Source organism: Oncorhynchus keta, chromosome 21 (assembly GCF_023373465.1).
Source record: "Oncorhynchus keta strain PuntledgeMale-10-30-2019 chromosome 21, Oket_V2, whole genome shotgun sequence".
Taxonomy (NCBI): Eukaryota; Metazoa; Chordata; class Actinopteri; order Salmoniformes; family Salmonidae; genus Oncorhynchus; species Oncorhynchus keta.
In genome coordinates, this window is record NC_068441.1 from 10696293 (window position 1) to 10723992 (window position 27700).

At 43.0% G+C, this 27700-nt stretch overlaps 1 protein-coding gene across 2 annotated transcripts in view; it reads right to left on the reverse strand.

The window, feature by feature from the left end:
- Window positions 1–1045: 1045 nt before the first annotated feature.
- The window catches only part of LOC118400088 (macrophage-stimulating protein receptor-like), a 28358-nt gene continuing 1703 nt past the window's right edge, over window positions 1046–27700 (reverse strand). Inside the window, exons 2-22 of one of the 2 annotated variants that reach the window (XM_052473306.1) lie at window positions 25553–26873; window positions 13883–14059; window positions 13621–13743; window positions 13345–13515; window positions 12868–13028; window positions 11242–11377; window positions 10873–11009; window positions 9641–9820; window positions 9405–9504; window positions 9079–9297; window positions 8777–8920; window positions 8327–8480; window positions 8032–8121; window positions 7349–7567; window positions 7067–7147; window positions 6624–6805; window positions 6372–6481; window positions 6012–6177; window positions 5694–5830; window positions 3750–3994; window positions 1046–3391 (exon numbers count right to left, since the gene is read on the reverse strand). In XM_052473306.1, coding sequence (XP_052329266.1) covers window positions 3766–3994; window positions 5694–5830; window positions 6012–6177; window positions 6372–6481; window positions 6624–6805; window positions 7067–7147; window positions 7349–7567; window positions 8032–8121; window positions 8327–8480; window positions 8777–8920; window positions 9079–9297; window positions 9405–9504; window positions 9641–9820; window positions 10873–11009; window positions 11242–11377; window positions 12868–13028; window positions 13345–13515; window positions 13621–13743; window positions 13883–14059; window positions 25553–26770 — 4134 coding nt within the window. In that variant the 5' untranslated portion in view covers window positions 26771–26873 and the 3' untranslated portion in view covers window positions 1046–3391; window positions 3750–3765. Of the gene's footprint in view, window positions 3995–5693; window positions 5831–6011; window positions 6178–6371; window positions 6482–6623; window positions 6806–7066; window positions 7148–7348; window positions 7568–8031; window positions 8122–8326; window positions 8481–8776; window positions 8921–9078; window positions 9298–9404; window positions 9505–9640; window positions 9821–10872; window positions 11010–11241; window positions 11378–12867; window positions 13029–13344; window positions 13516–13620; window positions 13744–13882; window positions 14060–25552; window positions 26874–27700 lie in introns of both variants that reach the window. The other variant, XM_035796542.2, reaches the window with a different exon arrangement.

Consider the following 27700-nt stretch of genomic DNA (forward strand, 5'->3'; position numbering starts at 1 on the left):
ATCCAAACGTTTTCCATTTAAGAATGATTGAGGCCACTGTGTACATGCAGACCTTCAATGTGACAGAAACATTTTGGTACCCTTCCCCAGATCTGTGCCTCAATACTTCAGACAATTCCTTCAACCTCCTGGCCTGTTTCTTTTGTTGACATGCACTGTCAACTGTTGGACCTTATATAGACAGGTGTGTGCCTTTCCAAATCATGTCCAATCAATTGAATTTACCACAGGAGGACTCAAATGAAGTTGTAGAAACATCTTAAGGATGATCAATGGAAACAGGATGCACCTGCGCTCAATTTATTTCGAGTCTCGTAGCAAAGGGTCTGAATAGCTATGTAATTAAGCTATTTCTGTTTTTTATTTGTAATACATTTGCAAACATTTCCAAAAACCTGTTTTCACATTGTCATTATGGGGTATTGTGTAGATTGCTGAGGAACAAAAACTATTTAATCAATTTTAGAATAAGGCTGTAACGTAACAAAATGTGGAAAAAGACAAGGGGTCTGAATACTTTCCAAATGCACTGTATACAGTACAGTTAAATTAGGTATTTAGAAAGAGGAGAGGCGCTGTGACACAAGATGATTTTATCTGTTTTTTAAAGCTAAACTTGCTTTTTTCCTGAGTAACCTCTGGTGGCATAACATTCCACGATGGCATGGCGCTATAGATAACTGAGTGATGCATTAAATCTGTTTTTGGTTTGGGTACCATGAAGAAACCCATAGTGGCATGTCTGGTGGGGTATGCATGTCTGTTTGAAGTGTATGCAATTGGATTATACAAGTAGTTAGGCATTTTCAACACTCAAATGTTTCTTAACCTTTTACTGTAGTGGGCTAAATCAGGGTCACACAGAGTGATTAAACAAATCTAATTTGAAACAAAAGTATGCACCTCACACACATGGTTATGGGCTTAACAAAAAGAAGACACCTGTACTACGACAGAGTTTGCACCCCAATATTACACTTAATATACATCACAGAAGAAGAGAAATATAACAAAACCATTTTGACATCAACACCAGATGTTTGGGGGGGGTGATAATCTGTATTAATTATGAAACTATGAAAAATATGAATAACATTCCACCCATGAGGCCATTGACTGCAGGAACGGGCTACAAAGACTATAAGATAAGTAGATTTCTCCTCAACCATGAAAGACTATTATGCATGCTGTTGATGTTAGTTCTGTGTGTGCAGTTAAGGGCAAGGCGTGCTGTTTTGTTTTGAGCAGCTGCAACTTTGCTAGGTCTTTCTTTGCAGCACTTGACCATATTACTGGACAGTAATCGAGATTGGACAAGATCAAAGCCTGAATCAAAGTTGATCTTTGTGTCAAAAACACAGAACGTCTTTTTTTATAACAGACATACCTCTTCTCATCTTCACTACAACTTTGGCCATATGACTTGACCATGATAACTGACCATCCAATGTCACTCCTAGGATCCGATGTTCAATGGTTACACCCTTTACTCACAACTCAAGTTGAGGTTTAAGTCTAAGAGAAGGCTTTGAATCAAATACAATGCTTTTGGTTTTAGATGTATTTAAGACCCATTTATTAATATTACCCATTCTGACACTGACTGTAACTCTTAGCACGCACACAGGCAGGCAGGCAGGCAGTGCGGTGAGAGAAAGAGCAGGCTCTTCATCCCCTCCTTCTATAAAACCCAGGGTTCTGCCCTCCCCGGTATCCAGACACATTTTTTGACGATGTGCGTTTCTCTCAGAACGAATCAAAGTCTCCGCCATCTGGGAATTCACTTTTGTTCTTTGGTAGCTTGGAAATAAAGAAACACTTTGTTTATTTCCCTCTGGTTTTATTTGTCTTTTATTATTTTTGTGTGCAAGAGGTGGGATTATTGTGACTTCTTTTTCAACTTTGCTGCTATTTTCCACAGAAAGTCAGCTCGTCTTTGGATGAGTGTTTTATGGTTGTTCTTCCCATTTATTCATTACAAAAACAACTCATGAGCTGCTGGCCACTGTGTGCAGTCTTAAAGATAGATAGATATGCAATTTGAGAGTAAGGAAAGGATGTGATTCATATGGAAAGTACACCAATACATGTTTTTCAATGAGATGTCTCCATTTTACTTTATGGTGTTCAGGAAATTTGATTTACATATTAAAGTGCTGTGTTTTCACCATAGTTCTCCAGTGTTCTAGTAAAACACTGGCCTCTAGTGGAAGTCTTGCTCAATGACAGTCTTGATGGACAACTCATGAGGGTTTGCCAGTGATGGTTTACACAAGTCTCATTTGTATCTGTTACTGTAAGTGTACAGTAACAATGGATGAAGCCACCACATGGGAAGAAGCTCATGTTAAAAAATAAATACTACTTAAATGGCAGATGAAGAATCTAGAATAAATATGTCAATTTATTACACTCTATCTAAAACACATTGTGCATGTGTAAAGGTGCAATTCAATTGTTACATTCCTGAATAAAATGGGTATTACGCCACCTCCTGGTAGATTAGTGTGTTTACATTGTCTAATACACTTAGTGATAAAGGCATGGGATTCTGGTTAATCAACAGTAGATTTATGGAGAATTTCTATGAGTGAGTTGAAAATTGAATGGTCCCGGGATAGAAATGTAATAAATTGACATTACATCATAAAATCCAGATTTTACATCATACATTAGCAATTGATGTTATTAGTAACTACTATTGTTTGCTTGGCATTAAATAAGCCACTCTATATTTGTTATTTGCGGAATCTCAGTTTTCCATGTGGGTTTTAAGCAAGCTAAAATTCCCACTTTGACGTTGGTAACTCGAAAATGCATCTTCTTTAGGAGTGATATTTATATCTTGTAGACTACTGACCATTCATCCATACTGTGTGTATCCCATCATTGCAAGTAATTTATGACAAATGTATAAAGTATATGTTTTATAAACTCATGAACATCAGCCAGTTTAATAGCCTGGTTTTGTTAGTTTAGGAAAAGATGTGGCACATTCTATGTATATTATATTTCTTCACCACAAATGTGACAATTTGTTCAGGTTAAGTTTATATATTTTGGATACTAAAATGGATGATAGTTTATTGTGATGTTGTAAATATGAGATTACACATGGAAACAATGTATTTATTTTATTATAGTTAGGAATTAGGAATTTTTAGAAATGGTTAAATCCACCATACGATCACAATGACTTTGATAGACATTTCAATTGTTTTGTTTTTTTGTTAGTATATTACACAGCAGATTTATGAAGAATCACTGTGGGAGTTCTATTTATATCCTGTCGACTCCTGACCATTCATCCATACTGTGTGTGTCACGTCATTGCAGCTTTGGAAATAAATGAACTATCCATCCATTGCTCCTTCCTGTGTTGACTCACTGACTTGAGGGACGGGACCAGGAAGGTCACACATGAAATAAAAGTAACAATGACAGGTCACTGTTAAAACGTTAGGGTCCATTTTGTTTTGTAAAAGTATGATCCAAATGATACAGTATAATTACTTTATCTCAAAAACAATTAATAGAAAACATATGGACATTACATCCACTCTTATAATACAAAAAACTTTGCCAGGTAGTATACTATAATGTGAATGGGGGAAGAACTTTCAAGTCCCTTAGACTTTGTGCATTGCAACTGCTTCCTATCGACACTAGGTAGTAAAAGATAATCAACAACCTTTAGTTAGACTTTTTGAGGTCCTTGTGCTCATAGCACCAAACCATACTACATGTACCTGTCCTGGTGTGACATCAGGACACTGAGCGTGTGTCTTCAGTGTCTGAGGAATCACACTCGTCTGCGGACTCAGTGAGGGCGGGATAGGGGCGTGGCTGGTCCAGGTTGACATAGGTGACCTTGAGGTTGATGTAGTGCTCCCCCTCCAGGCCAGACAGGATGGTCAGGACAGCAGACACCAGCGTGGCGAAGCTGGGCCTCACTTCTGGGTCTGGGTCCCAACACTGCAGCATGATGGCATACCTGGAGAGAGTTACATATAGCACTTAAATCAAATCAAATGTAGTGCCTTGGACCGCACTTACAGTTTTACTCAATCGCGTACAAGCATTTTTGGATCTGTGTTGAAATTTAACTATACAACTGACATTAAATTGCTTGTTACTGGGTAAGTACTTAGTAAATATGTGTATATCCATTGCAACAACATTGTAATTACAGAGTTGGTTGTTAAAGATTGTTATATTGTAAGTACAATGTAACTAAAAGGGATTAAATTACTGTTCTCCTGTCCCTTAATTTCTCCTAGTAATCTTATTGTCGGCAAAGGTTGTTTCATTCTAACTACATAGTAATTATAAAGGTTATACCCTACTGGGTTTCACTTTACATTGTAAGTTGTTAGCTCCTGGGTTGGTACATGAAAACTACAAGTATATCTTATGTAACTACATTGTTCTTACATTTCACTTTATTCAGTATACCCTTTGAGCCGGGTATGTATTGTAAGTAAATACATGTATTATTAAGTAAATACATTTATATTTAAATACGTACATGTATTGATCTACTGGGATTTTAAAAAGACAGACTAACTTTCTGTTTTGTCTGCTTGGACTCAAGAGGTAAATATGGTTGTGTTCATCTTTTTGCATGCAGTTTCTTTTGATTGATGTATTTGCAATTTTGACAGTATAATATATTTTTGACGGCCAAACCTGGGGCAATTGTGTGCCAGCCTATGGGACTCCCAATCACGGCCGGTTGTGATACAGCCAGGAATAGAAGCAAGGTCTGTAGTGACACCTCTAGCACTGAGATGTAGTGCCTTAGACCGCTGCGCCACTCAGGAGATCATCATGATTTAGTGACTGCAAAAAAAAAGTATTGATCTACTGGGATTTTAAAAAGAGAGACTAACTTTCTGTTTAGTCTGCTTGGACTCGAAATAAGTATGGTTAAGTTAATATTTTTGTAGACAGATTCTTTTGATTATACGAAAATCAACAACATTGTCTTGAGAAAAACTGTAATGTGGTGCTTTCTTATAGCAATAGGAGTATAATTCCTACAAAATGCTTAACTGAAATAAAATAGTATTGTACTAGCTATGTACTCATTGAAATTTACAGACATTTACCGAAATTATTAAGCAAAAGCGATAGGGAGGTGATATATGGCTTTTACATATTTGAGATATTGAGACCCATGTTTGTTCCCACATGGAAAAGTCAGCCATTATGTTGTGTTCTTCTTCTCTACAGTTTTTTTCTCAATCGTTAATCTGTCTTTCAACACTTCCTATTTATCACGGTGTGTGTGTGTGTTTGTGTGTGCACTTGCGCATGTGAGGATGTCTTTGAAGTGAAGCAAAGTGGTGATCATTAACTCTCAGACTACATTGCTTAACCATATTCGGATATGACTGTGCTGGACATTTACGAGTTTCACACTGCAGGTTGACCTTTCCAACATCCTTTAATTACTGGCTAGACTTTCCTGTTCCTCTTTGTTGCAACTGAAGGGGTGGGAAATTCATACTCCATAACTGTCTGATTTGTTTTAAGCCTCTCTGTTACAGTATAACAATATTTACTATAGACATATTTATTTTCTTTGAACAGGGCTTTTCTTCTTCTTTTGAGTTCTAATATGAGGAATAAAATATTTAAATACATTTAAAAAAATGAAATGTCACTAGACTATCATTACCACTACTTACAAAGGGTCAGGACAGAACTGTGGTTGGGGGAGTCTCCTGCCTTTCAGTAGGTAATGTGTGATGTCATAGGGGTCCACCTCTGGGTAGGGGCTTGCTCCTCTCGTTAACATCTCCCACATCAACACCCCAAAGGACCACTGCAGGGGGCGCATGATGAGAAACTTAGCTTGGTGAGAAAGGATTTGGGGGTAATATAAAGTTGCTCTTATTACTGTGTATGAACACTATAATTATTCAAGTAACAACATAGTCCGTTCTAATTCCACAAATGCTGCCTAATTCTTATTGTTGTTATCAGAAAGTAATTCCTTCCCTTACTACGTCTGACTTGGCAGTGAATTTCTGTGTCTGGAGGCTCTCGATGGCCATCCACTTGACTGGTAACTTAGCCTTCCTGTGGTCCTGAATGCTGTAGTACTCCTTATCAAACACATCCCTAGCCATGCCGAAGTCTGCCACCTTCACGGTGTACGACTCATCCAGCCTGCACAGACAATAACAAGGACAAACAGAAGGGCCCCAGATTGGTGATCTGTGAAAGCAAGCCTGCAACTATCGTACAGCAGCATTACTAAGTAAAATATCATCTGTTTGCTTATGTCAGGTCTAATGTATAGTTTAAATTGGCGACTAGCCCCAGTTACAGAGAACTGAACTGATTGCTTAACCCTGACTTACATGCAGTTGCGTGCTGCAAGGTCCCTGTGCACAAACTTCATATGTGCTAAGTACTCCATCCCCTTGGCAACCTGAAGCCCAAAGCCAATCAGGTCCTTCACTGTGGGGTTCTACAGGAAGAATCAATACCACACAAGAATAATGTCTGTCACATAAGCCTTGAGACACACTGTATCGTTGAGGTGTTAATGGAATCCCTTGTATGCTGATGAAAGTGAACAGATGGTAGTTATTGTTTTGTCACTTCCTTACCCTTTTCTCACAGCGTATGAAGTGGCGGAGGTCCCCGTGTTTCATATAAGGTAGTACCACCAGGGGTAGCCCTTCCTGAGGCAACAGGATGCCCAGCAGAGAGAGAACGTTGGTGTGATGGAACCCCTTCATCAGGATGCCCTCCTTCAGAAACTGCTCTACCTCCTCTACATCTGTTATCCCTGATATGACACACACACACATGCATGTACGTACGCAGGGCATACATACATATATTAACGTAAAAACTGCTTATGAACAGTCAACATTTACAGATAAAGCTTAAAAACCATAAACAAACCACATTTAACCGAGTTTGCATGTTCAATAATCCCCACACACGAGCAGGGTTGTTCCATATTTACCCAGTTGGTCACATGTACAGGTGACTAATGCTCAGTCCACCTGGTTCAGCTCTAGAACATTGTGAAGGAGATACTCACTGTTCAATGACTTGACAGCACAATGGATTTCTCTGTTGTTGTGGTCTGTGAAGTAGCCATGATAAACTGTGCCAAAGTGACCTGAGGGAGATAAGAGAACATTATAATTGGAAGGAGATGGGTTTAAGTTCCTATTATTTAAAATGGCCAATTTGATTTATATGGTATAATAACAGAGACTAAAAGGTATGGGAGTAGTAGCCTATGTGCATTTGATTGTCTAAAAAACGCAATTAAAAAGCACTCTATGTATAGTGCTGTACACACTATAATGAGACTGACCCTTGCCAATGATCTGGCAATGCTGGACAATGAGCATGTCTGCTGGGATCAGCACATCCTTCACCTCTTCCAGGAGCTCTGGTCTGAAGCTGGAAATGGAGATCTTCTCAGGGGGTAGGAGGGGGGTGAGTGTGGGGTCCATTCTGCCTGCAGGGTAGGCCAGACTGGGGAACACCACTGGGCTTCCCAGAGCCAAACTTGGCCTCTGAGGCAGGACTACTAGAGTGGAAAAGGGCAAGGTCAGTAGAGTTCCTTCAGTATGTGTAGGTAATGCACATACATTAGTATGTGTAGATAATGCATGTGTAGATAATGCACATACATCAGTATGTGTAGATAATGCACATACATCAGTATGTGTAGATAATGCACATACATCAGTATGTGCAGATAATGCACACACATCAGTATGTGTAGATAATGCACATACATCAGTATGTGTAGATAATGTACATACATCAGTATGTGTAGATAATGCACACACATCAGTATGTGTAGATAATGCACATACATCAGTATGTGTAGATAATGTACACACATCAGTATGTGTAGATAATGCACATACATTAGTATGTGTAGATAATGCACATACATCAGTATGTGTAGACTTCAACCACTGTTGTTGAAACCAAAGAATAGAAACTGATCGAAACACAATATATATTAGCCAATTAGAGTCTCACCTCTTCTGTAGTCAGCTACAGATGACAGTTCCAGACTACTGCTGTTGGAGCGGTTATGGTTTTGGGCCAAACGGGTCTCCACCTGAGAGTCTGGAAATGTGACAAGAGTTTTCAATCGTAAACCACGGGAGAAGGAAAATGCATCAAAATTCAGCAAGACAATGTTAGCTACCACTGTCACTGTGCATGGCTGTAGATGTCCTACGTTAAACCAGTTGCATAAGACATCCTCATTACCGGTCATGGGGTTGTGTAAGATGACCTGATCAAAGTCCAGACAGACAGGGAACCCCACCTTTCTTCTGCTTCCTCAGGTGCTTCATGACTACGAAGGCCAGCACAGCCCCCGCCACCAGGGCCCCCAGTATCCCCAGTACGATGCCCACCATGTAGTGATTACTGACCAGGACCACAGCCCCAACGTTGTGAACCTGCCCATTGATGGAGATCTGGGGATGGAGAGACAGTGGGTGGGTCTTGATTGATTGATTTTATTTCCTAGTTTTAAAAAAAACACATTCACACATAGATACAGATGTTTTTTTTTTGTCAGCTTTTGACATTCTTTTTAAACTAAATTATTGTCGGCATGGTCACACACTACTGCCAGAGACTGCTGTCTTGTTTTCCTGTAATTTCACCACACATGTAGGGAAAACAACCAAGTACAGACCAATAGTAGGATGTTTATTGTTAACATACTCTAATGTTGAATGCACAACATAGTGTCCAGTAACCAACAAACCTTCACAGGCAGTCCTTCACTGATGGTTACGTTTCTGGGGATCCTGCAGGTGATTTCATTGTCCAGGACTTTCGCGTCACAATCCACTCCTCCCACTGTCATAGTGATTGTCATGCAGGAACTCACAAGGTTCAGTTTCTGGTGCTGTGATGGGGAAGAAAATGAGACTTCTGAGTTTTCCTTCTTGAAAATGTTTAAACAATACGTAAGCAATATAAAACTATATTCCTACTCCTTCTGACAGTAACTGGCAGTCAAATAGACATTAATAAGGTGTGTTGTTATGGAACTGTTGCACTTACATGCAGTGACACTTCATCTTGTCCATGGTACAGCCTAAGTACATGGCCCTCAGTTTCAAAGGGTATGGGCTCGCCATAGGGGTGGTAGGAGAACTCTCCATTCCACAGTCCAACAGCTCCATCCATATCAAAGGAGAGCTCCCCTTCCTCTGTTTCTTCCCGGAGGAGAGCAGGAGTTATGCACTCCATCCGTGTAGGCAAAGACTTGCCTTTGCACACCTGGAGAGAATTATAAAAGAGTTGTATGCATCTGATTACATGAGGAAGAAAGAAGTTTTATCTCTATCATGTGGTATGTGGTTGTATAATATTTTATTGGACCGTACTCTGATGACAGGCTTCAGGTGGCCCTCATTGGGCTTAAAGCGGATGATGGTCCTGTAAACAGAGTCCAAGTTCTTCCCTTCAATGATTATCTTTGAGCCCCTGGAGTCGACAGAGAAAAACAATGGAGTGGAGCGAGTGACAATAACAGATTCTACAGAAACCCACCAGCAGTGCTTAGATCTATCCACCTTTTATTTTGGTTGAGATGGTGACAGATTGTAAAGGCTTGGCCTACCTGTCGAAACTGCAGTCTGGGAGGACAGCTGTGACCTCTGGGTTTTCTTTGTAGTAGAAGACTTTGGTGGTAAGGACAGGGGACTTGTCTATGAACACAGTGAGGGGGACGTCCCTCACCTCCGCGATGGGCTGAGACAGACAGATGATGGAGGACATGTTCCCTCTGGGCGCTGTGACACTGGAGGCAGGTGAAGTAGGGAGAAAGTCCAGGGTTAGTATACTCCTACAGGTAGGACTTATGGTCACCTCACTCCCCATGTGGCTTTATGTGTTTATCACCCCACAACATGAAAATGACTACTTAGAAGATATGTATATTTTGAAAAGAAATAAAAGGATACACCACACTGAGTTAGTCAGCACAACTACTAGTTTTTCATTCACTCCCTGTAATTGAACGGTACACAGTCAGATTGCGATCAGTTTGCGATTACTGTACACACACATGCTGGGACAAGCATGGGGCTCACACAGGTAAATAGTCGATAGTAAATGATGTCATACAGGCAGGTATTTTAGAAGTACAGGTTAGAGGAAACAGGCTTTGGGTGAAAACATCACAGGAGAGCCATAATGACATAACCAGTAACTGGATCGTTCCACGAAATGAGTGGCTTTGCATCCTTTGATATTTTAATTAGACATTTTGCACCAAAATTGAAATTAAAAGCCTGTTATATTCAACTAAGTGGCCATTAACATAGACCACATGGAAAATTGAATACCGGTAAATGTGTTTATTTTTAATAAAGACTTAATAACGGGCCAAAATCATAATTGTAAAGCCTTAGTTATTTTGTTTCTTTGACAAAGTCATTTCTGAAGATGATTATTTCTTTCATGTGATTAATGATTCATTTGATTAGGGATTCGTCCCATTTTTTAAGGTCAACCATGTTACGTGAATTGAACTCTCGTTTTAATATGGTTAAACAATTCCATTTAATTATTATTTTCAAAAGAAACATTGAACATCTTAATAGTCAAATCATAGTGAAAAAGCAGGTGAGCTGATCTGTCAATTTTCTGATGTTTTGTGATGGAAAACATAGTAGTCATTTTGTAGTCATTTTGTTATTTAACCTCTTGAGATGGAAAAACTTGTTTGTTATTCAGTTGAACATGCGCTTTATGACAATGTAGAACATTTTTGAAATCAACAGGTTTTTTTTCACCAAGTTACACATCTTAAAATGCACCGAATTGGTGGAATGACCCAACTTCATCCACCTGGTGATTGGGCAGGGATCTCCATTTAGAGTGACCCTCCTGTTCTTCCCAGCGTCCAGGTGAGGCCCAGTCACAGTAATCAGAGTTCCCCCAACACGAGGCCCGTAGTTGGGCTGGATGTCTGTGATGTTGGGAATCTGCCAAAGGGAGCAAAATGTCACCAATTTAATCCTAAAGCCATTCATAAAGTACCCCTGAAAGAGTGATGGTGACTTTGTATGTACAACAGAGGACACTTCCAAACTCACTTTGATATTTACAGTGTGTCTCTGTTACATGCAATAATACATCGTATTATTAACAGAGACATAATCAAATGAGTCACCCAACTGAAAATAGGTAGTGCAATCAATTGTAGATTCAAATTACCACAAAGGTAAATCCTGGCGTTTCTGATTTTCCGTCGATGGAGTAGCGGCCCTCTATCTTCTCCTCATGCACCTCCACAGTGATGTTAACTGATTTGGACAGCTCAATGGGCCCAGAGTGGATCTTACACACCAGGCTAAGGAGCGGCACAACAACAGTGTCAAAGTAACATAAAATGTCAAAAAGATGAAGCAGAAATCACCATGAGACGTTTCAGTTGAGTTAACATCTACAGTATGTTTCCTTAATGGCCCATACTAGTTGAGTAAAACCTACCTAATGTACATACAATAAACCTATATGTCAATATGACTAATATGATCCACTGTGCATCTCAAATCAAATCAAAACTTTCACATGCGCCGAACACAACAGGTGTAGACTTAACCGTGAAATGCTTACTTACAATCCCTTTCCCAAAAATGCAGAGTTAAAAAGTAAGAAAAATGTGCACCAAAACAAAAGGAAATAGTGACACAATAAAATAACAATAGCAAGACTATATACAAGGTGCACCGGTACTGAGTCAATGTGCAGGGGTACGAGGGAGTTGAGGTAATATGTACATGTAGGTAGGGGTAAAAGTCACTAGGCAATCTGGATAGATAATAAACAGAGTCACAGCAGCGTATGTTAAGAGTGTGAAAGTGTGTCTATGTGTGAGTGTGTGTATGGTGTCCATATGCATGCATGTGTGTGTGTGTGTGCGTGCACGTGTGTCCGTGCATGCGTGTGTGTTGGCATCTCAGTGTTGTATATGTGAGTGTGTGGTTAGAGTCCGGGGGAGTGTGCATACAGCCGGTGCAAGAGAGTTAGTGCAAATAAAAAGGTAGTCAATGCAAATAGTCCGGGTAGCCATTTGATTAACCATTCAGCAGTCTTGGCACTCTGGTACCACTTGCCGTTGAGTAGCAGAGGGAACAGTCTATGACTTGGATTGCTGGAGTCTCTGACACCGCCTGGTATAGAGGTTGTGGATGGCAGGGAGCTTGGCCCCAGTGATGTACCGGGCCGTAAAAACTGCCTTTGTAGCGCCTTACGGTCGGATGCCAAGCAGTTGCAATACCAAGCGGTGATGCAGCCAGTCAAGATGCTCTCAATGGTGCAGCTGTAGAAGTTTGAGAATCTGAGGGCCCATGCCAAATCTTTTCAGCCTCCTTAGGGGGGAAAAGCGTTGTCGTACCCTCTTCATGACTGTGTTGGTGTGTTTGGAACATGAGCGGTCCTTAGTGATGTGGACACCGAGGAACTTGAAGCTCTCGACCCGCTCTACTACAGCCCCATCTATGTGAATAGGGGCGTGCTCTGCCCTCCATTTCCTGTAGTCTACAATCAGCTCCTTTGTCTTGCTGACATTAAGGAAGAGGTTGTTGTCCTGCCACCACACTGCCAGGTTTCTGACCTCCTCCCTATAGGCTGTCTTATCATCATCTGTGATCAGGCCTACCACCATCGTGTCATCGGCAAACTTAATGACAGTGTTGGAGATGTGCGCGGCCACGCAGTCGTGGGTGAACAGAGAGTATAGGAGGGGACTAAGCATGCACCCCTGAGGGGCCCCCATGTTGAGGGTCAGCGTGGTGGATGTGTTGTTGCCGACCCTCTGTCATTGTGAGTGGTACTCACTGTGTGTTGTTGCTCTTCAGTGGCAGTATGGAGCAGGCTGTCTGTCCCAGTCTCACCAGGTGGGTTCTGGAGCTGATGGCAGGCCTCAGGGGAGACTGAAACTCCCAGCCACACAGAGTCAGCTCTGATTGACCATCAGGGGGAGCTGTCTTGGGGAAGAACTAGGCCAAACAGGAACAAACAGATTCAGCATATGAACTTTCAATCACAACCTATCATTATCACAACATACAAATACTATACAAAGTTATGGTCACGTTATGGTTATGCCCAGGTAATCTGTGACTATGGACAATCTCAAACATATCTTTATGATAACCATAAAGATATGTTTGGCATTTCTTTGAATTCAACAACACATTATTCCACATAGAACCTAGCCAGCAGTAAGATCCATTGTATGGTAGGGTAGCTAATTTCTCCAATCCAAACCTCCCTGCACAAAACAAACACATTCCTCTCCCCAGTTCTTCTCACCCCGGAAATACCAGGGGGGCAAGACTCGTTCCTCCAGTGGCCACTGCACTCCTCCTCCCAGGAACACTCTCCAGAGCACCAGCCACAGACCATAAACTCAGGGGCTGTCAGGCACATGGCACAGGTCATGAAGTGCTGGCAGCCTGGCCCCCTCTGAGGCACCTGGATCACCTGCCAGCCAAAGAGAGCGATTTGATTAACTTTGATTCAATCAAAGAGTCACTTTGATTGCTGTTTTTGCTAACTGTAACTGATTTTGAACTGGCTTTTCCAAACCTTGTCTCCAACCACAAACAGTAGAGATTCTGACGAGTACACAGCAGCAATTGGGGAGACCCTCTGGTTCTCTACCAAGGTGTAATTGGCAAAGATAATAGGGCTTGATCTTCTCAAAACAAGCTGCCAAAAAGACAGAGCAGATCGTTAATAATCTATCAAAGAAGAGCAGAACTATAATATGTTCACATTTTTTATTTAACTCCATCTTGGATTAGATCATCTTGGATCAGGAGCTGTTGTGAGCTGTCCCCCTCCATACCTGGAGGAGCCGTCCAGTGGAGGTGCCAATGTGTGCCACGGTCTTGTTCTCTATGGTGGTGACAAGCAGGGAGGTGAGCAGGATGTCATTCATCTGCCTGTTGAAGAGGTCCACTCTGTAATAGGGCTTAGACACCATGGTGGGGTGGTCCCTGCAGGTGGCGTTGTTCTCCATGCTCTGGTCACAGGGAGATGGGGCATAGTAAATAGGGAGATGTACGTTCTGAGTAGGGCCAGGAGTTTTTTCTGGTCACGAGCCTAGAGCGGGAAAATAATTGGGACCTAGATCCCAGAGTTTTTTCTGGTCAAGATTAATCAGAATAATTCTGGGCTGCAAACCAAGGACTCATAGGGGCATGTGTTATTAAATCTACTTGTGCTATTCAAATAACATATTCAAAACTACTTACACAATACTTAGATAATACGTTTTCAGCTTTTGGTAATTTAGTGTTATCTTGATCCATGTACAATGTGTTCACATTTTGGAAAAAAAGAAATATTACAAAAGCTCTCTATCTACAACCTGTTAAAGTGCAATAGTAAATGTAGGGTATTATATCTGGTACTTGACATCAGGCCTTGAGGCACTAAAGCCTACTGCTGTTGTTTCGTGAACAGATGTTCTCGGAACAAGGAACTGGGTGAGCAGCTTACCTGATGCCAAGTGAAAAACGAAGAAAAGGTTTTAAAGCAAATGCACCCCAGCTTGTGTCATGCTTTAGAAGGGAACACTTTGAGAACACACTGACCAATGAGTTCCTCCACAGCTCTGATAGTATTATATCAGCTATAGACTGTGCAACTTTATTGACTGATTTTGCCCACCTTCCTCATGGGACCAGAAACTTTCCTGAATGAACCACAATGGCTCTCGCTACTATATTATATTTATCATACTGACTTGGTGCAAAGAAACTCCATCTAAAGAGGTACAAATAACATGTTAAAAAAAACCATAATCAATTGTCTCAGATCTCAAGTTCCAACAGTCATTGTCATGAATATGCACAAAAACTAGAAGAACAAGGATATAACCAAGGAACAGTATGTGGTTATTAGTTCAGGTTCAACAGAACTGTTGGTGCTATTTGGGAATCAGAATTTGTACTACTGATACAGATGCCAAAATGGAATATGCCTTATCAGTGTATTTTTATGACACTCTGTATGTATATGTTTTCTCCCACAATACTGTCCTTGAAAAAGGTTGGCGATGGAGGATTTGTTTCCATGGTTTCATAACATCTGAGCATGCTGGAGGTAGACAGTGTGGCAAAGACCAGACAACAATAAGCACTCAATGCCAGGAACCAGTAAAAGTACACATAAATAGGCTTCAAATTATATAATAATTATATAGACAATGACACTCATGGGAGGTGTAGTTGTTCTTGTGAGATGCAGGGTTATTGGTAGCAGCTGTGAGATAATGTTGGAGAGTGAGGGACCCGGATTTCAGATTCCTGTCAATTCCAGCTGGCAGGCCACTCCTGTCCTGAATTGTGAAAACACAATGAAACAGCCAAGTACTGTGAAACTGTGGTTACGTTGGTCGTACTGGGGTACGGATGTAAAAATCCCTCCAAATCTGCTGTTGATTCAAATTAGCCCCCCTGAAGAATTTCAGAGCCAGAGGTCTGTAGAGGTCGGGGAATATTTGGGGAGTCAAATGTGATCTCATAGTAGTAACACTCACTGGCATGTTTTCAGCTATTTGCTGAGTAAATATAACATTTTAAAAGAACAGTCAAAAATGCAAATGGTCGTTATGGCAGACACGCAGTTCAATTTCACAGTATTAAAACATGTTCATTCCCAGATAAATGAGGCATACAATTCATTTGACTGACAATAAAACATTGCCAAAGGCACCGTTCCATGAGAGATTTATTCAAAGACGCATATCCGGAAACAAGTTTAAAAGCTAACTAACTCCCAAATACGTTGGCCTCTGTCCAAAATCATGTTCTTTTTCAGCTATTTGTGTTGCTATCTTGTGTTGGCTGTTTTCTTTTGTTGGCAACCTGTTGTGTCCTTTTTCCATGAAGCAGTTTTCCATCCCACAAAAAAAGCTTCCAAACAAATGGATTGCTCTCTAGAGGAGTCAAGAGCCAGTGAATGCTATTGGTTGCTACAGGAATCATGTTACAACTGTGTCATGGCCTTGTCTATCCTGAACCTGATCAAAAGGATAACAGCCTAATTAGATTTCAAAGACACTGTTTGGCTTACTGCTAAATATACATGTAAACTGGCAACTAAAGAATTTTGATTGTGCCTAAATCACAGTTTTCTTTTTATGGATATGTCATCTGGATCATGTGAGATATAGAGGATGTGTGCATAGTGGATCGACTACCCAAGGCAGAGAAGACAAATAACTTGAACACACTATAAAGTCTCTGCTTTAGACTGGGCAATACAGAAACATTTTGTGGAGCAATTGCATTATGACGTCAATGGATTTCTCTGTGCCTAGATTGCTGTTTGCACATGAAAATAGAGATAAAGGATTTTTTGTTGTTGTGATTAGTGATTGCTGTCGGAATCAAAATAACTCCTTCCTTTCAACCCTCCTCTGCTCCTGTGTCAACCAAATTTAGCAGGTTGAGACAACCTATTGCGTGACTAAATACAGACCATTAAACTCTGACATGCCTGCTTTTGTTTAACAGCCTTGTCATGTCCATGCACTTACTGTAAGAGAAAACATCATCCTTTACTTACCACCCACAAGAAATTCCATTGGCTCTTACTATACCTAGCCTACAGTGGCAGTCGGTGTCATTTAAGATGAGGGAGGACGATTATTTTTTGGGAGCATGGCCATATTTCTATTACAGCATACTGGATGACTGTCATTCAAACTCCATTCACCCAGTTCAATGTAACATTGATAAGTTTAGGCTACTACATGCTACTCAAATATTGCCGATACCCATCATGAGATTGTGACAAACGAGCCTATGAATTAAAGTTTTCAGTGTAGGTGCACAGTTTGAGAGAAATTTGAGTAATCAAGGGGACAGACATTGACACATTCAATACTGCCTTGTACAATCCTGCCTGCATCTAGCTGATCTAGGATGTAATCATTAGTCCAACCGTTGCAAACAAGAGTTTCTATTGGACAAATTCACGTATGTTTATCCCCGTTTCATTCGGTTTGCTTCCGTTTAAGAAACTATTTTTCCAACAGAATTGGCAGAGAGAATACACCCCTGATCACACGCAAACACAGTTCACTTTCATAGCAGCCACATACAAATAGCATGATTCCTTTTATCATTGGGATAATTCCTTCTCACATCTACACGCTCTCCTCCTCTCACCTATTCCCGTCGCTTGTGGACTTCAGTGCACAACACATCAGCTGTCTGTGACATGGCAAAAAAAACTTTCCAAGCCAAACCTTCATATAATAACCTCTAACCCCTACACACAGCCTACATCGTTGTCACCATATTAGCTAACATAGCTACTAGAACTAATGCGTTAGAAAAGCCGCTACAATCATACAGTACAGTGTACAGTTTGCAAGCAATTTAGCAGTTACAATACATCGGCGGGCCCCAGTGACAATCCATTAAAGTTAAGCTTAACTTGACTTGGAATAATTCCAGTGTTGGATAGCCATAGCCAGCTAGGTAGCATAGCATCCCTCTCTGTTTGAGCCAGGTGTTTGAGTAAGCTAAACAAGCTAGCTGCATATGCTAGCTAAGAAAGTTCATATACAAAATACAGCTCTCTCTCTCTCTCTCTCTCTTGCTTCTCCTTAATTTTTTAAGAAATTAATTTGTTCAAAACTGTTCAACTATTGTCTTTCTCTCTCTTTGAGTCAACTGCTCACCACATGTTATGCACTGCAGTGCTAGCTGGCTGTAGCTTATGTTTTCTGTACTATATTAATTATCTGATCCTTTCATGGGTGGGCAAGAGCTCTGATAGGTTTGATGACGTCCTCCGGAAGTTGTTATCACTACGTGTAAGTTTATGGAAGGGGGAGAGAACCACGAGTCTCCTAGGTTTTGTATTGAAGTCAGTGTACACAGAGGAGGATGGAAACTAGCTGTCCTCTGGCTACACCATGGTGTTACCCTACAGAGTGCTATTGAGGCTACGGTATACCATCATTGCAAAACAGTGTGTTTTAATCAATTATTTGGTGACATGAGTATATTTAGGATATATAAAAAGGACGTAGTTTTTAATGTTTCACTAGTTTAATTTTTATGAAATTCCCTGAGGAGCCTGGTCCTCCCATTCCTCCTCTGAGCAGCCTCCACTGATACACAGGAATGAGAGTCATTGAAATAATCTGTTTTTCTGCCGAAAGTGTAGTACAGGATGTTCCATTACTCCTCTGGAGAGTCCACTTCTTCCTGGTTGGAAAATAGCTCACATTTTTGTACAGTTGTTTTTTAAATTTTATCACTGGATCACCCACTCTCGCTGACTCCACAGACATCCAAGTCTCCATTTTACCAGTCCAGCCAGACATGTACGTAACGCATCTAGGCTCAGGGCCGGTCCGTCCTAGTCAAGACAAATAAATTGCAGCCCCTACTAGAATAGTCCCAGTAACCAAAATGACGTTGAAAAGATATCTAAAATACATATTTTCCAGATATCAAAGTTGGGTTCACTTTAGGTTCTGAATGAATGTGAAAATATGTGTTTTCCAGACGTTGAAATCAGGTTCATTTTCAGTTCAGAATGAAAGTTGAAAATACGTATTTTCCCTACATTGAAAATATGTATTTCCTGGGCATTGAGATCAGATTCAATGAAAGTTGAAAATACCTATTTTTCGGACATTGAAAATACGTATTTTCCGGATGTTGAAATCAGGTTCATTTTTGGTTCTCAATTAAAGCTGAAAATACTCTGTTTATAAACATTTATGTTTGGGCCAAATCAAGGCTGGTCCAGACGGACAAAATCTGAACAACACGTCCGTGGATGTGGAAATCAAGGCCGGTCCGGACTGCACCAAAAAAGAACGTTCAAAAGTATTTTAGGAAAGCCGATCTATGTGGTAAGCCTACCATATGTGACCGACCGTCTAGATTCGGTCTTATGTAGTGAACTTTTAAAGGGTGTTGACTGACTAAATAAAAGCAGGGCATCCTACTGGAGAATTTTAGAACTTGGACACTGTCTCATTGACCTAACGTTATATCCTAATTTGACTTTGATGCAGGTCATGTTGTTCTTCACATGACCTTCTATGGTAAACACACACTATATCAAATACAATCAATGTTTATTTGTTAAATGCACAGGACACAGAAGGTGTAAACGGGACAGTGAAATGGTTAGTAGCATAGTGGAGTCTTTTGTTTAGACATGTAGCTAGTTTAACAATGAACCATAATCCCAACTCATAACATTACTACCCTTCTAACGGCGTTCTTCGTTTGTGGAAAGAGAGTCGGACCGAAATGCAGCGTAGTGGTTACTCATGACTTTAATAGAAAAAGTGACAAATGAAATAACGATACCAAATACAAAACAACAAACGGAACGTGAAACCTAATTACAGCCTATCTGGTGAAACTACACAGAGGCAGGAACAATTACCCACGAAATACGAAGCGAAACCAGACTACCTAAATACGGTTCCCAATCAGAGACAACGAGAATCACCTGACTCTGATTGAGAACCGCCTCAGGCAGCCAAGCCCATACAACACCCCTACTCAGCCGCAATCCCAATAATACAAAAACCCCAATACGAAATATAACAACATAAACCCATGTCACACCCTGGCCTGACCAAAATTATAACGAAAACACAAAATACAATGACCAAGGCGTGACAGAACCCCCCCCCCCCTGAGGTGCGGACTCCCGGACGCACCTCAAAACCATAGGGAGGGTCCGGGTGGGCGTCTGTCCATGGTGGCGGTTCCGGCTCGGGACGTGGACCCCACTCCATTAAAGTCATAGTTCCTCCCCTTCGCGTCCTGGGATAATCCACCTTCGCCGCCGACCATGGCCTAATAGTCCTCACCCAGAACCCCACAGAACTGAGGAACAGCTCGTGACTGAGGGGCATCTCGGGACTGAGGGGCAGCTCGGGACTGAGGGGCAGCCCGGAACTGAGGGGCAGCCCGGAACTGAGGGGCAGCCTGGAACTGAGGGGAAGCCCGGAACTGAGGGGAAGCCCAGTACTGAGAGGAAGCCCAGTACTGAGATGAAGCTCAGGCAGGTAGTAGGCTCCGGTAGATCCTGGCTGGCTGGCGGATCTGGAAGATTCTGGTTTACTGGCAGATCTGGAAGAGACTGGTTGACTGGCAGATCTGGAAGAGACTGGTTGACTGGCAGATCTGGAAGAGACTGGTTGACTGGCAGATCTGGAAGAGACTGGTTGACTGGCAGATCTGGAAGAGACTGGTTGACTGGCAGATCTGGAAGAGACTGGTTGACAGGCAGATCTGGAAGAGACTGGTTACTGGCAAACCTGGAAGAGACTGGTTGACTGGCAGATCTAGAAGATCATGGCTGACTGGCGGATCTAGCTGCTCTATGCAGACTGACAGCTCCTTGCAGACTGACAGCTCTGGCAGCTCCATGCAGGCTGACAGCTCCTTGCAGACTGGCAACTCTTTGCAGACTGACAGCTCTTTGCAGACTGACAGCTCTGACTGCTCCATGCAGGCTGGCAGCACCTTGCAGACTGGCAGCTCCTTGCAGACTAGCAGCTCCTTGCAGACTGGCAGCTCTGGCTGCTTCATGCAGACTGACAGCTCTTTGCAGACTGACAGCTCTGACTGCTCCATGCAGGCTGGCAGCACCTTGCAGACTGGCAGCTCCTTGCAGACTAGCAGCTCCTTGCAGACTGGCAGCTCTGGCTGCTTCATGCAGACTGACAGCTCTGGCTGCTTCATACAGACTGATGGCTCTGACTGCTCCATGCAGGCTGACAGCTCTGACTGCTCCATGCAGGCTGACAGCTCTGACTGCTCCATGCAGGCTGACAGCTCTGACTGCTCCATGCAGGCTGGCAGCACCTTGCAGACTGGCAGCTCCTTGCAGACTAGCAGCTCCTTGCAGACTGGCAGCTCTGGCTGCTTCATGCAGACTGACAGCTCTGGCTGCTTCATACAGACTGATGGCTCTGACTGCTCCAAGCAGGCTGACAGCTCTGACTGCTCCATGCAGGCTGACAGCTCTGACTGCTCCATGCAGGCTGACAGCTCTGACTGCTCCATGCAGGCTGGCAGCACCTTGCAGACTGGCAGCTCCTTGCAGACTAGCAGCTCCTTGCAGACTGGCAGTTCTGGCTGCTTTATGCAGACTGACAGCTCTGGCTGCTTCATACAGACTGACAGCTCTGACTGCTCCGTGCAGGCTGACAGCTCTGACTGCTCCATGCAGGCTGGCAGCACCTTGCAGACTGGCAGCTCCTTGCAGACTGACAGCTCTGGCTGCTTCATGAAGACTGACAGCTCTGGTTGCTTAATGCAGACTGACAGCACCTTGCAGACTGACAGCTCCCTGCAGACTGGCAGCTCAGGCTGCTCCGAACAGGCAGGAGGCTCCGGCAGCGCTGTAGAGGAGGAAGGCTCTGATAGCGCTGAACAGGCGGGAGACTCCGACAGCGCAGGAGGGAAGGAAGGCTCTGATAGCGCTGAACAGGCGGGAGACTCCGACAGCGCAGGAGGGAAGGAAGGCTCTGGCTGTGCTGAACAGGCGAGGCGCACAGAAGGCCTGGTGCGTGGTGCTGGAACTGGTGCTACAGGATTGACGACACGCACAGGAAGCCTGGTGCGGGGAGCTGCTTACCGGAGGACTGGTGTGTGAAGGTGGCACAGGAAGACTGGACCGTGAAGGTGTACTGGAGAGCCTGAGAGCAGGACTGGCACAAGACGTGCAAGGCTAGGTAGGTTCACAGGAGGCCTGGTGCGTGAGGCTGGCACATTTTTCACCAGCCGACTAACACGCACCTCAGGACGAGTATGGAGCGCTGACCCAGGTGCCATTAAATCCCCGACACGCTCCGTCGGACGAATATCGTACCTATAGCTCCATGCTAGCAACTCCCTCATTACTCTCTCCTCCACTTTCCCCATTAACTCCTTCACAGTCTCTGCTTCGCTCACCTCTAACACCGGCTCTGGTTCTGGTCTCCTCCTTGGCTCCTCACGATAAACAAGGAGAGTTGGCTCTGGATAGACCGGACCGTGCAGGCGCACTGGAGCTCTTGAGCACCGAGCCTGCCCAACCTTACCTGGCTCGATTCCCCCTCTAGCCCGGCCAATACGAAGGGCTGATATGTGCCGCACCGGGCTATGCACCCGCACTGGAAACACTGTGCGCTCCATAGCATAACACGGTGCCCCCCCGGTCTCTCTAGCCCCCCGGTAAGCACAGGGAGTTTGCGCAGGTCTCCTACCTGGCATAGCCATACTCTCTTTAAGCCCCCCCCCCCCAATAATTTTTTGGGGCTGCTTTTCGGGCTTCCTTGCCAACCGTGTTCCCTCGTATCGTCGGCTCCTATCTCCGGCTGCCTCTGCTCTCCTTAGTGCCTCCACCTGTTCCCATGGGAGGCGATCTCTTCCGGCCAGTATCTCCTCCCAAGTGTAACAACCTTTACCATCCAACACGTCTTCCCATGTCCATTCTCCGAATAATTCATCCTCCACGCCACTCGGTCCGTGTGTGGTGGGTGATTCTGTAACGTCGTTCTTCGTTTGTCGAAAGAGAGTCGGACCGAAATGCAGCGTAGTGGTTACTCATGACTTTAATAGAAAAAGTGACACATGAAATAACGATACAAAATACAAAACAACAAACGGAACGTGAAACCTAATTACAGCCTATCTGGTGAAACTACACAGAGACAGTAACAATCACCCACGAAATACAAAGCGAAACCAGGCTACCTAAATACGGTTCCCAATCAGAGACAACGAGAATCACCTGACTCTGATTGAGAACCGCCTCAGGCAGCCAAGCCCATACAACACCCCTACTCAGCCGCAATCCCAATAATACAAAAACCCCAATACGAAATATAACAACATAAACCCATGTCACACCCTGGCCTAACCAAAATTATAACGAAAACACAAAATACAATGACCAAGGCGTGACAACCCTGTATGAATCTACTGGTAGCTAAAGCTAACCAACTAGCTAGGTTCAATGTGAGCCAGCTAGCTAGCTAACATTAGGCTATAACTAGAAATGCAAATGGCTCTGAAATATGAATAATATTAGTACACAGATCATACAGCTAACAGTATGCTTTAACTTGCAATGAAAACTACTTTCTGACTAAATTAGAAACATATAATATCTGATAATATAGCTTTTTTTTTTACCCGTATACATGGATGAACGCTTCTCCCTCTCTGTCATGGATGCTATGGTTGCCCTTAGTTTGAAGATGTCATCCGGAGACAGATGTTTTATACAACAGCCTTCTTCTGTGTGTTCTCTTTTCGACTCCCTCCGCAAATTCATAGCGGCAGATATGAGACCCTTCTCTGTGGTAGAGAATGCGGGGTTCAGAAAAATGTTTAAAGTGGTCGAGCCGCACTTCACTACTCCTTCCCGTACACTAATACCTGCCTTACACAACAACAAAAAATATAACAACTTGAGAGCGAGTTGTCAGAAACGTGGTCTGTTGCTCTAACCACAGACAGTTGGACATCTAGAAGTACCTTCCTGTAACGGCTCATTTCATTACGGCAGAGTGGGAGATAAAAAGCCATATCCTTCAAACACGTCCCCTTAAGAGTAGTCACACCAGTGTAAACTTGGGGGAAGAGCTAAGGGAAGTAGTCGCAGTGTGGAAGTTGGAGGGGGATAATGTAATGATTCCTGTGACCACTGATAACACTAGAAATATTGTAAATGCAGTTGCGCTACCTGGATTAAGGCCACAGACAGGATGCTTTGCTCACGTTATTCATCTAGCATCTCAAAAAGCAATGGCAGTGAATCCAATCTCTCGCCTCTTAGCAAAGATCAGGAAGGTGGTATCCTTCTTTCATAAAACCACAACTGCTGCACATGTTTTCAAGACAAAACAGGACCACAAACTAATCCAAGATGTCCCTACTAGATGGAATTCAAGCCATGACATGTTTGAGAGATACCTTGAGCAGAAAGTTGCGGTGTATTCTACACTGACTGATCAAGCTGTGAGGAACAATGTCAAAGATATTATGACTTTGTCTGAAAATGACATAAGACAAGCAGAGGAAGTAATCAAAGCGTGCAAACCTCTCAAAACAGTGCATTCCATCAGTTTCCATGGTCCTGCCTATGAAAACAATGATCCTGAAATCAATGATGGCATCTGATAAAGATGAACCCGTAGTAAGGGATGTCAAGACTGCTATCAGAGTTAACCTGGAGCCTAGTATGCTGACCATGGTGTCCAAGACTTCTGACACAAGAGCACCGCTTTGGACCCCCGGTTCAAGTCCCTGCTGCACCTGGATGCTGCTGCTCGTCTGAGAGTCTACAATGAACTCACAGCAGAGATTGTGACCAACATACAACAGGTATTGTAATTATTTTGTTAATGTGACGCTTATTTTATTAATTAGTGATTTAACTATTCATTATAAAGCAATAATTGTAATTGTCATAATAGCGTCTGATATATATATTTCTAAAAACAAATCATATTTTTAAAGCCACTTCAGAGATTTTAATCTAATTTAATTCTGCCGGGTAAAGCCACAGATACCACAGGAGCCAACCCCTCTCCAGAGACGACAGGCGACAGGGGTTCTCCTCCAGAAAATAAGTCTGCCATGGCTGAGCATTTTGGGGAGTTGCTCACGACCCAGGAGCAGGGAACCAAGTCAAAGGTCAAGGTCGTAGAGGAGGAGGTGACCTCATACAGGGAAGTGGACCTTATTCCTCTGGATGCTGATCCACTTACATGTTGGAAGACCAAAGAGTTAATATACCCTCATGTTACCATGTTAGCAAGGCACTACCTGGCTGTGCCTGGGACCTCTGTCCCTAGCGAGAGGGTATTCTCCACGGCGGCTGACATTGTCACAGTAAGCCGATCTGTGCTCACTACAGATAATGTGGATAGACTAATCCTCTGAAATAAAAACTAGAAAATCTGATTATTATTATTATTTATTTTTTCAAGTAACCAGTCTCAAGTGGTCCTATTTTGTTTAAAGCACTGCTATGTGACTTAATTTTGGTATATGCTGCTGGACTAAACACTTGTTGAAGTTCTGTTTTAAATGACTATATTACTTCCTGTTTTAAGGCAGGCACTGCTGATTTTTGTTGTCCCTTTGTTTCCATATCCTCCTGAGAATTCAAGCTACCCATGTTTACTATTATAATACATGGAAAATCTAAATACAAATTACATATTTCTCTGGCATTTATTTTGTGGATGTATCGAAACCGTACCGAACCGTGACACCACAGTACAGTATCGTACCGAACCATGAGTTTTGTGAATCGTTTCACCCCTATTAAGTAGCCAAACTAACTAACGTTTACCCAGTCTGTCACAAATATTACAGTGAAGTGAGGGAATAACTCTCATGCTATCTATGCATTGTGAAGACAACCTGAACAGACTGTGTACGCATAATGTATATAACACAATTTACCAACACCTCTCTGGATCAACCTGTGTGAGTGAGTGTTGAGTTGGTGGGCTCACCTCATGAGGACAGCTCTCGCAGGCCTGGAAGTGGCAAAGTCCCCGGGACAGCTGCTCCGGGCCAGACTTACAGCAGTCATCCACCCCGTCATCGATGGCCTTGTTCACATTGTCCATTGGAAAGGCACAGAGGGCTGAGTCGTGCTCTGTGACCCTATTGTCATCTGTGACAGCGAACACTCCATACAGGATGTCATCCTCTTCCTCTGCTCCAAGTTCTTCCGCCAGCTCACTGCCTGCCTTCCCAAAGTGGGCGGCCTGCACCATGTTGTACACCACATCCTTAAAGGCCTCACTCCCGCTTACCGTGTTCCTTCTCCTCCGTTTGGGTTCAAACCGGCACTCCAGAACCACCTCCCGGTACCTCCTCATCTCCCACTCATTCCTCGGCAGGCGGCCCAGCCGCGTCTGAAACGGGGAGAACTCTTGGTCAGGGCTCTCTCTCTGGACGGACAGGAAGTAGACAAACTCCTGGGTGAAGAAGCTGTAGACATACTCAATGTTGTAGGTCCTGCGCAGGCTAGGCAGAACGGTCAGTCCCCGCACGTCATTGTAAAAACCGTCTTCTGACGCCAATGGCCGGCGCACTGATATGGACTTCCTGTCATATCTCTGTGTCATGCTATCATTTACAGTGGAAGCCACAAAAAAGTATACAGTCTGTCCCTCCTCCACCATGGTGACTTTGGTGCCCAGCGGGCTGGCAAGGCAGTCAGGGCAATAGGCAGCAGAGTTAGATTCTTTTCTGAATAAACACTTAGATGAATTCTTATTGGGTGGTTGTCCATCTGTCTTAAGTTGGTGGAAATGGCATACACCATATTGAGAACTCCCACAAGAGTATAAATACATAAAGAATGTATCCAACAATAATACCTCATTGTCAGTGTTCTCTAGGAAGTTGGGATCCTTGTCAACGTCACACAAATCACAAATCTTACACTCAGGGCCGCCCACTGGGCCTGTAGGAAGCTCCCACACCTTCTCCAAACTCATGTTCACAGCCTCGATCACATTCTGAGATGCCACATACACTTCCTGGTACATTGAGTTGGTCACTATGTTTTGGATGGGGCTCTTTGTTTGGAAGAAGGGCATGGTGTAGACCACAGAGAAGTTGACAGGGCTAGGGGTTGTGGAGGGGCAGGTGTCCAATGTGGAGGTCAAGACAGTCTGGAGCCAGACACATGTCAACCACTGTGTGGCCCAGTGGACCATCTCCACTCTCAGATGCAGAGAGAAGGGGGGACTGACGTCCTTGCGTTACCTCCAGGTCTGATTGTTGGACAATGTCATCCTTATTGAGACCAGCTGCAGATCTCTGAGGAAAATAAAAAATTAGAAATGATTAAAGTGGTCCTGACTGTCCACAAGATTGCAATCAATATGATTCCTAAGCTATAAACATAATGGGATTCTATCTAAAATAACATAGAGTATAGTACTTTCTGGTCGAGACAAGTATGAGAGAGACAGTGATTGAAGAGATGTGGTCATATGGAAGCAATGTTAAAAGCTTCTGTTGTCTCATAGTAAACAACAGCCTAATAGGAAATGTTTAGATACCGGTAGCCTAAAAAGAGCTGTGTTGGTATTACACAGTATGTGTCTGTGAAACCTCTTCCATCATGACATACAAAAGCCTTTTTTTAATTAACAATCTGAAGTATTTCAAAGTGCCTGAAAATGTCATGCTCTGTCCTTTGAGCTTGAAAATGCCTTGCTAAAGCACAATCTAATAACCTAATAACGTAAAAGCCCTAGTAGCGTCGAAGCATCTACCCCAGATTGTGCCATGTTCTCATACAAAGCAGGTAAAAGTCATTCAAACCCTCTGTCTTTCCAGTGCAATACAGATCAATAATCCAGACATCTTCTAATGCAAGAGAATAGCGATTTCCCTAGAAGCTTTAATTTCCCTAGAGGTCTTTACGTTCCAATGATGAATGGGTTAAACACATTCTAATTGCTAATCAATACTGAGCCATGATATGACATACATGTAGCTACTGCTGAAGTTGACCAGAGCACTTCATTTTCCTGGGTAGTTGACCAGAGCACTTCATTTTCCTGGGTAGTTGACCAGAGCACTTCATTTTCCTGGGTAGTTGACCAGAGCACTTCATTTTCCTGGGTAGTTGACCAGAG